This window comes from Camelus bactrianus, chromosome 9 (genome assembly GCF_048773025.1).
Source record: "Camelus bactrianus isolate YW-2024 breed Bactrian camel chromosome 9, ASM4877302v1, whole genome shotgun sequence".
In the NCBI taxonomy this organism is placed as follows: Eukaryota; Metazoa; Chordata; class Mammalia; order Artiodactyla; family Camelidae; genus Camelus; species Camelus bactrianus.
The window spans coordinates 33,516,196-33,531,232 of record NC_133547.1 but is presented as its reverse complement, the minus strand read 5'-3'; the positions used below and the strand labels follow the sequence as shown (position 1 = coordinate 33,531,232).

The 15,037-nt window shown below is 39.2% G+C and overlaps 1 protein-coding gene across 4 annotated transcripts in view; it reads right to left on the bottom strand.

The window, feature by feature from the left end:
- CDC14A (cell division cycle 14A) overlaps window positions 1-15,037 on the bottom strand; it is a 141,638-nt gene that overhangs the window by 101,734 nt on the left and 24,867 nt on the right. For all 4 annotated transcript variants that reach the window (XM_074370046.1, XM_045513257.2, XM_074370047.1 and 1 more), the window contains one exon: window positions 10,015-10,107. In XM_074370046.1, the coding sequence (XP_074226147.1) occupies window positions 10,015-10,107 (93 nt within the window). The remainder of the gene's footprint in view (window positions 1-10,014; window positions 10,108-15,037) is intronic.

Sequence of the window (15,037 nt, the reverse complement as noted above, 5' to 3'; positions counted from 1 at the left end):
AGAAAGGAATTATAGGGGTTTTTTTTTCAATTAACTTACAAATTTCCCAAAGTAGGCCTCACTAAACGACTCACACACCCACTCACCAAAGAACTGTAAAGTCTGATCATCCTACAGTCGTACCTTCACATGGAAAGGCTTGTCTGTCTGCTCATTAATTTGAAACAAAGAACCACAAATGTTACTCCCCTATTAAATAATTCTCTGAGGTACTACAGCAACTCTAGGTTTTTCTTTTAGGCTGAAGTGACTTTCCTAGCCCAACTATTTACTTTAACCGGGAATTGGCTGACTAACCACATCCCTGGCTTCAGGTCCTCGTCATAGGTCCTGGTTTTCCATAAAGAAAACTCAGAAACCCTTATGGGCATTTATTATGGAAAGTGAGAGCGGGTGGGCACCAGGGAGACAAGGCTGAGGCAAAGGCACAGGGAGGGCGAGAACTAAGACAGAGGCAGGGGCAGAGTGGCGACAACGCGGGGACCCGGTAGCCGCCATGGGCGTGGTCTAAGTTCACTGTCGAAGTGACTATATTCTGGGCACTAAGAGTCTCAGGAATAACTCAACACACAGCAACCTCGACAGGCATTGCATTAGCTCCTCCTTTGTCTACAATTTCAGAAAGCACATATGGGAGGGCTTTTCATGTATTAAATCACTGTCCATAATATATCAAATAGAAAAAAAAAGTCTTGAAATAAAATATTCATAGATTAAAAGTATGCATTCAAAAGCCCCTTATAAACGGAGGGTCTAAGATTAGATGTTGTCAGGTCAAGAGGACATTACGTACCATCAGCATATATACCCATACTAGTAACTATCTGCACTGGGGATGTGTCTAAGTGTGAAGCTCTTCTGCCCAGATATTTATACAAAGCTGAACAGAGATGACTCCCACTCACATCAATGTCAGGTGAGGCCCAAGCAGACATGTACAGACATGTCAACTGTAGACTAACCCAGATGGGCCAGTCACCTGCTGTCACATCAGGCATTGCAAATACATTTCAAGTAACATGATAAAGGCGAATGTCTTCAGGGCTTTGGCTGCCTCTTTTCTAATTATTTTCCATAAAAAATGCATAGTTAAATTTTTAATGTGATTGAAAATTTTTTCTAGTATTTTTTTTTTGAGCTTTTGAGCTTTTAGTTCTTTGCTGAAAGATATCCTGAGAGTACAAGGACAACTGTTAAAAAAATGATTGACAAGTTTTAACTACTACTTTTATGCATAAATAAGAATTTTCCCTTACTGAGAAAAACGGAAATAATTCTGGGGCTAAAATGCAGACTATCAACCATAATACTAATTTCAAATGTTTGTAGCTATTAACAAAGCTACAGTTCTAAAATTTTATAGAGCTATATAAAAACATCTTGTATTACTCAGTAACTTGTAAAAAAAATAATGCTTCAAAACATTGTGATTCGTGCTGTTATCTCTATAATTAGTACTGACTTCATAAAGCACTCCAGTTTTTCAGTTACTCCACATTAAACTTTCAAGACTTGTGGAAGATAACTTTATCAAAGTGTTTCTCGACATTACTAATGTTTATCAATTAAACATTCAGTCATTCATGCAAATATTTATTGAGCACTTAGGATGTGTCAGACACTGTTCTAGAAGCTGGGGCTGTCGTGGGGAACAAAACAAAGTTTCTTCCCTTAAAGGGAAAGATAATAAATAAGAAAATAAATGATTCCAAGCACTAAAAAAGCACCTGCCCCTAATTCAGTATATAAATGAAACAAACGGACAAAAGCGTATGTCTTTTCAAGACTACTAATAAGATTCAAAAATGTGTAAGCCGCTGTGAGCAGACACAGTATCACCCCTGAAATTTATAGTCCTAAATACAGTCTGTGTGTGTGTGTGTGTGTAGCTCTGAGGGCTTATTTTCAGCACAGAGGAAACTTGTTAACGGGATAATAAAAAAATAGAAAAAAAAATACTGAAAAGACTTACTCAGTTAAAGTTAAGAAACAAACCTTCCACAAATGAAAAGCAAACAGCTGATTTTTCTAGACCACAGCTAAAGGAAACATGCAAGGAGAGTTGAATAAAAGATAATATTGCTCTACCCATATGCAGAAGACTAACAGAATTTCCAAATTCAAAGAGTTTGAAATTGAAAATGCTGTATGATTTTAGGGAGCCTGACCTGCTTAAAGACACCAAAAATACAAGCCTGTGAGGATAAAACCCGTCTGGCCCATTTACAGGCAATATCACAATAGCGTTCTTGCCCATCAAGCTGTAAAAGGAAGGAACTGCAAACAGGAAGTTGCCCTGCCCCAGCCCTGGGCCACTCCTCCCTTCCTCTCCACAATTTCTATAAGCAGAAGCAAATGCTACTTGTTAGGTTTACCGAGAAGCCACAGAGGTTGACAGAACACGGGTAGCTGATATCTGTTTTATTACTATTTTAATAAATATTTAAGGTAAGCACCTTTCATATTTTGAACCAACATTTTTCTTAATAATTTTACCTACATTTTAAGCAATATCGGTTTAACCTATAGTTTTTTTCATGACAATTTAAAGCAGTTCTGAAATTGCAATTTACGGATGAATTGTGAGTTAGAGACTAAGGAAACGAACGTGCTTGGTGCAAACAATGAGGACAAAACAAATTCAGAATCAGCTGCCTCAGTTACTATTTTCCAATGGTCTAAACACACACACATTAACCACTTTTAAATAACACTGTTCCAAATATAATTTTCTGTATATTCAGTAGACCACTCAGTGTTAAATAATCAATAGATCAATTACCAGCAGTTCCAATTAACCATCTTTGTATTCAGTTAGAAGTACTTACTAACACAGCACTTGGTAAGTAACAGAATTTAAGGTGCATGGACTCCCTAATTTTTTACAGAAACTTGGACTGGTGGGTGTGATTTCTAGGGGTCTGCACCTACTGATACAAATCAGACACAGGGAACTGGCTTCTTTTTTTAAATAAAGGAAAAAGACTGATAGTCGCTTTTCAACTTCTAATGGTCCAGATACAGTAAACAAATTTTAAAAACACAAACTATTCAAAAAGTTAATAAACCTACAAATAAATCTACAGGAATAATCAACCTGGGTAATAATTTTTAAAACGATATGTAAAACAATAAAATATCATTTTCATCAGTTAAATTTCCAAATCTTTAGTGTTTATACTCATTATGCAAAGGTATGTGACTCTGAAGTTTTCAGGTGATACCAAATTTAGTGGAAACTGGCTTAAATATGGTAATATACTCCAAGGGCTAAAGTAATGCTGACTTTTTTATAATCTATTTATCACTTTTTTGGCAATCTGAAGACAAAAACCCACAAAAAGAAACAATTATAATGTAGAAAGCTGTTTGTCACATTATTAAAAAATTTGAAAGGAATCTAAAATGGTAAACAATAGTATGCTCTCTAAATGGAATGGTATTTGATCACGTACGTAGCGAAAAAGCAAAACATACATAGGCCAAGTGAAAATAGGTTCACAGAACTACACTGCAATTATACCTAAGTAAGTAATTCAAGTTTAGAGTGATGTAATTGTAAGACAATGTTCCTACTTTTCTCCCATAATACAGTTATGCCAATTTTTAAATTTTAAAAATGTATTAATTTTTAAAAATTAAATTCATTAAAGTATCCTCTTTTCAAGCTATATGTTTAAAATACATTTAATCATTTCCCAACCCCTCCTATTGCCCACAAAAGAGCATCCTGCAGTCCATGCCATGTTCCCTATCTGATATTCCTTTCCCAACTAGGCCTGTGGGGGTTACTCATCCTTGATTCCTCACAAATCTCTCGAGGTTCCACCTTGGTCCCCCAATAGCCACACCAGAAGAAAGGGAGCTATTTACCTTGGTATCCTCAACTCCAGAACAAGGCCTCATGTATGTAAAGGCTAGAAGAACATTGTTGACATAATTAATCTTAATCCAAATTTGGCACCCATTGCACACTTTTCCCAAACTATTTATTGCTCATCTGTTTCCCCATTTTAAACTAGGCATTCATTTTTCCTTTCTTTCTTTTTTTAATTTTTATTTTTTTTTTATTTCCCAGAGCTTACCACTATGCTGGGTAGAGCTCCTCTGAGCTAAATAAATATTTGCTGAACTAATGAATGCCTGAACACACATCTCAAAAATGAGAAACTCATTTGGTTTAGATAGGTTCTTCCTTTAGAATCCAAATAACATCCTAGGAGGGGGGAAAACTCCTATTCACCCTTTACAGTTTGCAGTGAATTACCCTAAGCAATCAAAAGATTAGCAACCACCTGAGTGTCACTGAGCCAAGGGAGGATCTAAGTGTAAAATGGGGTGGAAAGGAGGGAAGACAAGCCAACAAAAAGAGGGCAGCAGCCTTCAGCTCTTCAGGGGAGGTAAGACAATGGCTCAGAAAACTGTATGGAAGGCCACACAACTTGCTGCCTAGAGCAGCCGTTCCTAAATGCTTCAAATGCCGGGCACTGCCCTGACACCTTCATGAACACGACCTCCTTCAGTCCTCACCATAGCTACGCTAGGCGGGATGGTATTATCTCTGCTTCAAAGATGGAAAAAACAGGAGTTTGGGTGAGTTAAATAACTTGCTCAAAACATATGAATAACAAGTGAGTCAAGGCCAAGGCTGTGGCTCTGCTCAAGTCTTTGCTCTCAACCACGACACCAGATGGAGAGTGGCTTCTCTGCAATTAGCAGTGGACTGAGAGGTAGAACATCATTGCTAAGGCCTAAGTATAGTCTACAGAACAAACAGCAGACACAGACATGGTCAGAAAGTCTGCAGACCTCAGCCTTGTCATCCCTGATTCAGACATGACATCTGGTTCAGGCCAGTCCCAGATCATCCATAATTAGGCTCCTTATTTAGCAACAGGAGGACTTAACAAGTGGTTTAAGGAACATGCAATGTGGTTACCATTTTTGTTTAAGAATCCTCCACGTCACTGAAAAAAATTCTTAATTCTTTACCTCTGAATTACTTTCCTATCCCTCCATCATCATGGCCTGCTCCAAATTCTCCTTGACCTCTTTACCATAGTTCTACGAACTGAAAACAATACAGAAACCATGAGGATCTGGTCTTTCAGCATCTGGCAAGAAACTAATTAATTCATGCTTGTAGTTTTTTAAAGGCCATCTTCCTCAAACTCATATGAGAGTATTTTGGATGCTAAGATGATCCCAGCATCCTAACTCCAAAACAGCACAGTGTATTGTCCTGGAAGGGAAATGCCTTTCCAGCAAAGCTGATCTGACCTCAAAATCTGAGCCCTCCATCTCAAGGAGCTCAACAGCCCAGCTTAGGGACAAAGAGATGCTTCACGAACGGGGACTTCCCTGAAATGAGTGCCTATCATCTGTTAAGTGTCACTGTGATCTCCAGTGGCCAGTCATTCTAAAACTCTGGCTTTTGGATCACCCACAGAGAAGGGTTTGTGGATTTCCTACTGAACATGATGTTCTGTAAATTTTATCTCCTTTTTGATACTCGTGACAGCTCTGGGAGATAAAATATAAAAATGCTCTCCCTCACTTACAGATAAGGAAATAGAAATACAAAAAGCTTCTGTGACATAAAGTCATGATCTAACAGGGAAACCGCAGGCAAAGCCCTGACTCTGTAGGTTCCTAATATCTGCATAAGACTCAAAAGCAAGGTAGGACAGCTGTATAACAATATGAATGTAACTGATACCACTGAACAAGCCACTTAAAAATGCTTCATAAGAAAAAAAACTTATGGCATCTACGTATGGTGATGGATGTTAACTCGACTTATGGTGGTGATCATTTTGCAATATATACAAATGTTAAATCATTGTGTTGCACATCCGAAACTACTATAATGTTATGTCAAATATACCTCAATAAAAAATAATAAAAAGAAAGAAAAATGATTAAGGTAACAAATTTTACGCTATGTGTATTTCACCACAATAAAAAGAATTGGAAAAAAAGTTTATCAAAAAAAAAAAAAGAAGAAGTAAGGTAGTGACGTTACTTGAATAAGAGGTACTGCCCTTGGTCTATGATATCTGCTCTGATTTTTGGTTTTAGTTTTTTATTGAAGTATAGTTGATTTACAATGTTGTGTTAGTTTCAGGTATGCAGCAAAGTGATTCAGTTATACATATATATATTCTTTTTCATATTCTTTTCCATTATAGTTTATTACAAGATATTGAATATAGTTCCCTGTGCTGTACTTTGATTCTGCACCTTTAAAGAGCATAGTTGGCTCAGTCATACTACAAATATTCTAGTAAAAAGGAAGAAATGACTTTAAATTTTATGTCCAATTTGATCATTTTCAGTCACCCTCTGAAATTACCTGAAGGACATTACCTTCCTTCTTTCTTTCATATTTTATCATTCCATCATTCATTCACTCAGCAGATATTAAGAGAGCATCTACCATGAGCCGGGCACTGTTCTAAGCTGATGCTCAGTGTTCAGATACTGAGATAGTTCCACACCAACCGGTAAATAGCCGCTGCCTGGAGCAGCACCCCAGCCCCCTCCAAGCTGGCCACCTCATCTCTTCCCTGGGACACCCCCACCCAGACTTCCCCATGATTCAGCACAGCAGGAAGGCTGCACTGTGGCCAGCTTCCAGTTCAGCTGACGAATGCCTGGACCTAACCTCTGGTTAAATGTTTTATCACCTCCTAGACACAGCAGTGAACAAAATTGACAAGGTCCCTAACCCTCTAGTCTAGTAAAGAGATAATAAGCAAGTAAATAGACAAATGAAACATGTAATCTCAAATAGCCGAGTGTTATAAAATAAATAAATAAAACAGCAAAGGGTTCGAGGCTGATGAAGGTGGGGGGAGCTAGGTAAAGCTTGAGAGCAAGTCTCTCTGAGGAGAGAAGAATAATGGAAGAAGAAAGGCAAAAGTCTGAGGTAAAAGCAGTCCAGACAGAGAGAACAGAAATATCACGGCCTTCCGGTGGGGACAGGCTTGGTCTTCCCATGGTTAGAAGGCCAGCCTGATGGGAACGTCTTGAGCAAGGAGATCACAGAGGCAGATAGGGACGGATCACGGAGGATCTTAATGGCGTTGGTAAGGAGGCTGAATGTTCTGCCAAGAACAGTGAGCAATCATTGGGCAGATTTGAAACGGGGCAATGGCATGATCTAAGTTATAGTTTTAGAAGATTACTCTGACAACTGTGTGGCAACTGGGTTAAAGGGAAGCAAGAGTGTGAACGGAGACAATGTATGAAGCTGTGGCGGTCATCCAGGTGAACGAGGACAGTGACTCGGACTAGGTGACAGCAATAGAGATGGAAAAAAGCATTCTGAGTCAACCTATATTTTAGTTAGAACTTAGTGATGAGTATAGTGTGGGAAGAGAAAAGAAGAACCAAAATGACTACTATCCTTTGATTCAGCAAGTTGCTGACGGCAGTTCATTTACTAAGAAGGCAATGAGTGGGGGAATAAATAGGTTTGTGCAGAGGGGATAAAAAGTTCTGTTCTGCCACAATAAATGTGAGTTATCATTTAGATATATAATGTGGAGCTATCAAACAGGCAGTTGGATATTGGATCTTGGTAATTATCCTGTGAGGTAGACCAGAAAACCTCAGCACTAAACAAATTTTACAAACAAAAAAATTATGGACTAGAGACAAAGAGCTGTCCTAGTACAAAATGTTTTTTAGTAGTCAGAGCCCCGTGATAAAGGGCTGATACCACATTTTAAAAAAGAGGAAGACCTTCACTGCAACAGACCCTGAAAAATACACACGTACACAGCTTGCCCCACACAGGTTATGCAGCTGCTCCAAAGGCAGAAGTCTTTTATGTCCAAGAAGACTCCCCCAGGAGATTATGATTCATCCAAATAGCAATATGGGTAAATGTTTTATCACCCCCGAGACACAGCAGTGAACAAAACTGACGGTCCCTACCCTCTAGCCTAGGAAAGCGATAATAAGCAAGTATTCATACATTATACGTGGAACTTAGCGGAGATGTGTGTATAATGCCTTTACTGACTGCTCAAAATACTTGAATCAGCAGTTAAATGCATACACGTAACAAGAAGTAAGGCACAAACTTCTCTTTAAGGAACGATTATAACTTTTGATTTTCATTTTTATTAAGTGCTGCATCAAAAAGCTCTCTGGGTAACACATTTCTAAAATTAGAAAAGAAAATCAATTGGGAAATGACCAATACAAGAATAAATGCTTTACACGGCTTCTCAGGACTGTAACCAGCACACAAGACAAGCTCGTGCTGCCCTCAGCACCTCTTCAGACAGCTGTTCCTTCATTTGGCTGCTGGAAAGTGGTGGGAACTTCTGCATTAGAAGACGTGTTTTATCCCCAAGTTCAGCACATCTGTTATAACTAAATCTGCGTCCAGAATCCCAAAGGTGCCACGCGGAAATTAAGGACAACACTAAAAACAGGAAAGGCAGGCATTAAGAAGAAAAGGAGAGAAAGAAGGGGTGAGGGAGGGGAGGAGGGGGAAGAAAAGGAGAGGACAGCACAGGACCTCTTCCTGATGGAATCCCTTATGACAAAGGACACTCAGGAATTAACACCCTCAACAGCATCACAAAACCCCTCAGGAAGACACGCTTATTTACCTGGCTGGGATCCAGGGGTTATTACAGACTCTCCATATTTTATACATAGTGTCAATTATCAGCTTCAGGTGAATGGTATTCATCAAAGTAAAGTGAAAAATAAGCATGTCTGCCTAATTCAGCTTACCAGCACTTCACTGAACCTTCATGCCAACAGCCAGCTTTTTGTGTGGGCTCTTAAAAAATAAAAGCAAGAGCCTGGCTGTCGCTACAAATAATCCTAGCACCCTCAGAACTGGAAGGAAGTTTAGAGGTCATTATATCCAACCCTCTCATTTTACAGATTAGGAAACTAAGTAAAGCTAAGAAAGGCAGAGTGGCTTACCCATCCTCCCAGAGCCACTTCAGGATGAAGAAAAGGTGTTTCTGATTCTTAGTCACGATTCCAAGTACTACAGCACGCTGTCCATGGAGCCAGAAAGGAAAGCACCACAAGGGCAGCCCAAGGCTTCACCAGAGCCACATCGTGAGCAAAGGTAGGCAGAAGTGCACCTCTCCGTCCCGGAAACGAAGCCCGGGCCGCAGTCCGGCTGTCAGCCTGCCATTGTGCTCAGCCTACGCCCTGCAGCTGATGCTCTTTCCAACAACAGAGCTGGGCTTTCTCCCCGAGAGCTTTCGGTTTGATGTGGCAGAGTCTGATGTTGGTACCTCCTTCCATCAAGGTCTTCAGAAGGAGGCCCACGAAAGATCACACAGCAGTGTGCTTCCAGGCTTCAGAGAAGCGCAGACCCTCCCGGGGGGTGAGAGGGAAAAGGAAAAAGGGAAGACCTCTCCCCCACCTGCCCAACCCCAGGATATGTAGAAAATTCTAGAAATATTCTCACCAAAATTGTGTCACACACTCATGCAGAACTCACATGTACATTTTAGTGCTTACAGGGAACCAAATTTCTAATCAAAATTACTTTTGAAAAGTCATGTCTAGTAATTAGGAAAGTTGTAATACATGCAGGACTTACGTTCAGTTTGCTTACTGCAAACACATGTATAGAGAATAGGTGGATTGATGGTAATAATAATCCTCCCCAATCAAGGATTTCCTCTTATCCAAGAAAAGGAAACCTTTAACAGCCTTTAATAATCTTCCATTATATATATTTTTTTCCTGTAAATATCCTTCCTTTTTTATTAAAACAGCTACACAACAAGAATCCAAGCCACACACTGCAGTTCCAAGATTCTCTCATCAGCCACTGGAAAATAAAATCCTAGCACAAACAGTCCATCGGTACTGGTCCACACTTTCCATCCCGGATCAATTCCTAAGCTGCTAATAATCTTCACCATCTCCCAGTTCCACTGGGAAGGTAGTCTGGATTGTACTTGACAGCGTCAGCATACCGTTGGCCCGACTGTAGAAAATAATCATGAAAAAGGTACTTACTGCATAGGCACCTATCAAAAACGCTGCATTGGCTCTTTTCCGTTGGTCAAAACAGGTGTAGTGAACTATTTTCTTTCTTGATAAACTGTATGACTAAAAAGAGGGGATGAAAAGAGTTAGTGGAACCAGAGAGACAATGTTGCAATATGCAGAAAATCTTCTCTTTAATTTTCAAAGATGTGCTGCAATCAGTGAAATGTAACAACTTTCAACTTTAATTTCTACGGTATTTGCACAAAAGTATCACAAGATAGAGGCTTACTTAGTTCAGACTGTTTACAGCCCAATCATGATACAAGAATTAACAAGAGAACAAATATGTTTTTCTCCAAGAAAGGAGACTGATACAGTGGGAAATAATTAAATTACTGGCATCTTTATTAGCAAGAACCATTTCTGAATCTTTATTCTTGATCTTATATCTAAAGTCTATTCGTTCTTTTTCATTCCCTACATACCATACCCACTCCCAGAAAAGTTATCTATACTTTGCGTATTATGCCATTTTTTTAAATGTGTCAACCAATCTGTTTTCCTCTCCAAAATTTTTAAATGTCTATATTAACTAGAGTAGCAATATTAATATTTTCTTTCTATAATGTTCTATAAAAATTCCCTTTTAATTATCTGAAAATAAATGGTTAATGGGAAAAGATGGATTACATCACCAAAGATTATATCACAAAGATTATATCAGCAAACATCTTAACACATAGCCATATATTCAAACAAACAGTTCTTAAGCACGAGCTGCTATATGCCAGGCAACACTCTGCATGCTTGAGTATTCAACTGAATTCAAAATAAGCAACATGGTAGTTTGTATACATGCTAAACAGGACAAGAAGGTACAAATAAAAAGATCTGTCAAAATGAAATCCAATTATTAATCAAAACCCAAATAAACATAGAACAATGGGAATGTGATGCATTTCAAAATCTGTTCAATTTCCTCATATTTTGAAACTGTTACAGTACTTCGACAAATAAGTACATTTTAGTACTTATCAATAAATTCACACTGACTATAAAAACAGCTTTTTATACCTTACACATTGACCACAACCCACAGAATATCTACTTTTAGAGCCCCTTTAAAAATGTAAGAACTCAACTGCATGTCTTCATTTACCCTGCCACTTTGTGCAAGAAAAAGAAACTCTTCCAAAACTCTGAAGTCTAGTCTAAGACGAAACTGCAACATTCTGGCTTTAACATGTAACCACAGAAAACGTAGCTATATGTATCTCGGCTGTGAGCCTGGAAACCCTTACTACCCGAAGTCAGGCATTTCTTTGATAACCAAGAATCACGTTCTGAAAATAACATTGCTCTTTTAAATTAAACTTCAAAAAATAAGTGTTTACCTCAAAGTGGGTCTCTTATTTACCAAAGTCCTTATTTCCAGGCAAGCTTACTAAAATACCTCTATGAAATAAAGTTTAAGAGTCCGTTTTATTTAATTCAGTTCAGTCAATGCACAGAAGTTATCTAAAGACCTCAAGGCTGCTGTCAGTGGTGCTGACACTTGGCTACTTGCTTTCTCAACGTAGTGCTGGACATTTCTTGTTTGTTTGTCTCTGCCAGTGACTGATCTCCATCAATAAGTTAGGTCTGATTTATTAGAAGGACAATCAAGGCTCTTAAGAACTAAGCATCTTTTACTGTCTCTAAATCCAAAACCACCTGAAGAATGCCTTCCAGTGGCCAGGCCCCCCACTAACGTAAGTCAGACGGAACACAAGGACTCGGCTCTTCTGGCTCCCAGACGCTCGACTCGTTCTATTTCCTGGCTCCCGAAAACATCTGTTGGGAAGAAAATACCAACAGTCTACCTTGAAGTTCGGATTATATGTTTGGATGCTCTTTTTCTACTAAGAGTTTAGGTTTCATAACAAACTATTTAATAATGTGGAATTAAATTTATTTCACAATCACTCACCAACAGAGTGACAAACTCGTATTGCTGTTCTTTTATCACCGATGGTCTTTATTGTTGGTTTGTTATTGAACTTTTTGTGTCTGCTTGTTTTTTGTTTTTCTCTCTAATTCTAAAGTACATGGAATGCAGAAAACCATCCGGCAACGGGAACCATGAAGCTGGAGGACTGAATTCTGAAGGAAACTTTCTTTTCACTGTATACCTGTACATTTTCTAAAGGAAATGTAATACAAATTAAAAATTTAAGGACTTTAGTTATTTTTTTACCTTCATAAGCTTTCAGAAATCACATAACATTTGTGAAGAATATTCCTCACAAAATCTACCTAGAAATTTTAACTATTTTAAAATATCTCCTATTGGAAGCTGCCTACAGGCTGGAAACAGAATTGACTTTTTAAAAAAATTTCTCACCACACGTAGCCACAAAAATCTTTTCCTTGTGATGAGAACTTTTAGAATTCACTCTCTTAGCAACTTTCATAAACATACAATACAGTGCTGTTAACTATAGTCACTGTACTGTATGTTACAACAATTGACTTTTTTAAATGAGAGTTTTCTACGTGACTTTTTGGAAAATTTTCAAAGCTCCTAGCATTTTCCTTGCCTAGATGTTTTGGCACTCAAGTATTTTTCTCAGTAAAGTCCCAAAAGCACTACAGTCAAGAAATGATCTTCTGCTCAGTGAAGCTTGGCCAGTCTCTCCTAAGTCAGATCACAGAGAGTTGAGTTCTCACTCCAGGAATCAAAACCAATTCAAAGTGAATGATAACAGAGAAAAACCTTAGATATTACAAGCCTTGTCCTAAATTCCCTGCTTGCCACAGCCAGGCCTCCCTCTCAGGGGTCAGCTTGCCCCAGACCTACAGCAGCAACACTGCTCTGCTCGACAGAGGAAATATTCTGCTATTGGAATGAAAAATTTCAAGGATAACAAAACATTTCTGCCAGTTGTTTAGCTGCTGCTTTATATGATTGGGCTGATATGCACAAACGCTTTCTCCTGTTTTTTTCCTTCAGGGTATTTAACCCTTCCCTCTCTTAAAAACAAAACAAACAAAAAACTACCTGGTACACAAGTGCACGCTAGAAGAAACAACAGTATCCACGGGAGACACTGATGGCTAAAGCGGTGCATCCTTCCAGAGCTTTTCATGGAAGAACTTTCTATGCAAAAAAAAAGAAGGTACAGTCTGCAGACAATAGGACTCTGTTTCATAAATGAGCCCAGGAGGCATGTTCTCAAGTTCTGCCCAGTGTCAGGAGAACTTCATGCCTCCCAGTTGGACAGCTGCCTCTTCCTCGGCTGGCCTGTCTCCTCCACGGGCTGGTGTGCCGGCCAAGCCCTTCGTGGAGACGACCTACAAAGTCAGACCACTGCTTCTGGCTTTCCGTATGCTCCCTGCTCTAGCACAGATTCTTTTTGCTTTACCTGAAAAGCTAAGCTCAGAGATTACAAAAACACTATGTACGATCGTAAACTATTGCAAAGTAAAGTTAGAAATTGGTGAAACAAATGAATATAGTCCTAAGTGTAAAGGGGGGTGGGGTGGCACGGAAGGAATACTGCGAAGGCCCCTGGAATATCCGCCTGCTCTGCAGCAAGGCCGCCCCTGACTCATGACGAATTTTAACATGCAGCCAGTATCCACACTATACTTTAGATTTCTATCTGGAAACTGGAGTATATAGGCTTCTGAGTCTTCTTAACGTAAGTGGACACAGCCAGCCCTCTGTAATAATAACAACAGTATGTTTATTGGTCACTTGCTACATTGCATCATTTCTCAAAGCAGTGGAACCGTACCAGAGGGGTCCAGTTGGACCAGACGCAGAGTGACTCCCAATCCAGAGGTCCCGGGCAAGGCTGCAATATAACCAGCATGCTGTGTCTCTCTTTTAGCAAGAGAACATAAGCCTGGAGCCAGGGAGGGCCTTGCTTACCACACTTGGTCAATGTCTCCCAGGTCAGATCACAGAGAGCTGAGTGCTCTCAGCAAGTGTGGCAGACGGGAGAAATCCAGAACTCTCTCACTGAGCTTGCGTAAACCTCAGTTCTCAATTATAAGGCCATCACAAGTTTCATGGCTCAAAATTTAAATAATTCTTAGGTTGAATTGGTCAAAAATATGAAAACTTTTCAGAAATGAAAGACAAACTAAATACCAACCTAAATTGTATTATTATATTATCGTATTATATTTCATCCTCTTAACAGATTGGTTCAGAGTCACCTGGAGGGCTTATTAGAATGCCAGTTGCTGGGTCTCACCCCTAGAGTTTCTGACTGAGCAGGAAAGGATCCAAGGATTTGCATCTTTAACAAGTTCTGGGTAATTAATGCTGATGCTGCCGGTTCAAGGGCCACGTGCTAAAATGCACTATGCTAAGATCCTGCTAAATTTCAGAGAGGGACTGCATGAAACTATGACCGGTCCCACCCTGCAAATGTTCTATACGGATCCTAAAACACTGCCCATCTGCTCAAGTAGTCCCAAAAGACATTTAAATTCTTTTAGGAACTCCAAATCATGCCATATGACTTTTTAAAGGATGATATAAAAACACATTTCCCCAGATTCCTCTGAAAACTTTATTATAGTTTGTAAATTCTTGCACTGCAGGTGGTAACACCTACAGGTAAAGTTCCTATAATGATTTAGTAACTCAGCTGCCTTAAATGACATTATTCCAGAGGTTCCAAATTCAGATGCTCTTAGGGGCATTTGAGAATTTGTAATGGGTCAGTGGGTAAGCCAGAAAAGCATGCCCCATCCAAAGCAAACCTAGCTCCAACCTGCTGTTCCCGAGCAGAAATCTGGGCCCATAATCAGATACTGCAATATTTAAAAGAAGCCAGAAATCCATAATTTAATCAACATTTTCATAAATTGCAGTGTTGACCATGAATTCAGAATTTTTAAACAGGATTCATGCTCAAAAAAAAAAAAAAAAAAAAAAACCACGTCTGTGGACTGAATGCAGCCCAAGGGAATCAGTTTGCTGAGGCTGAGTGGGGATACTGCGGCTGAAGAAAGCTCTGTTGATTCTACCAGCATGAATTCATGCTGTAGCTGT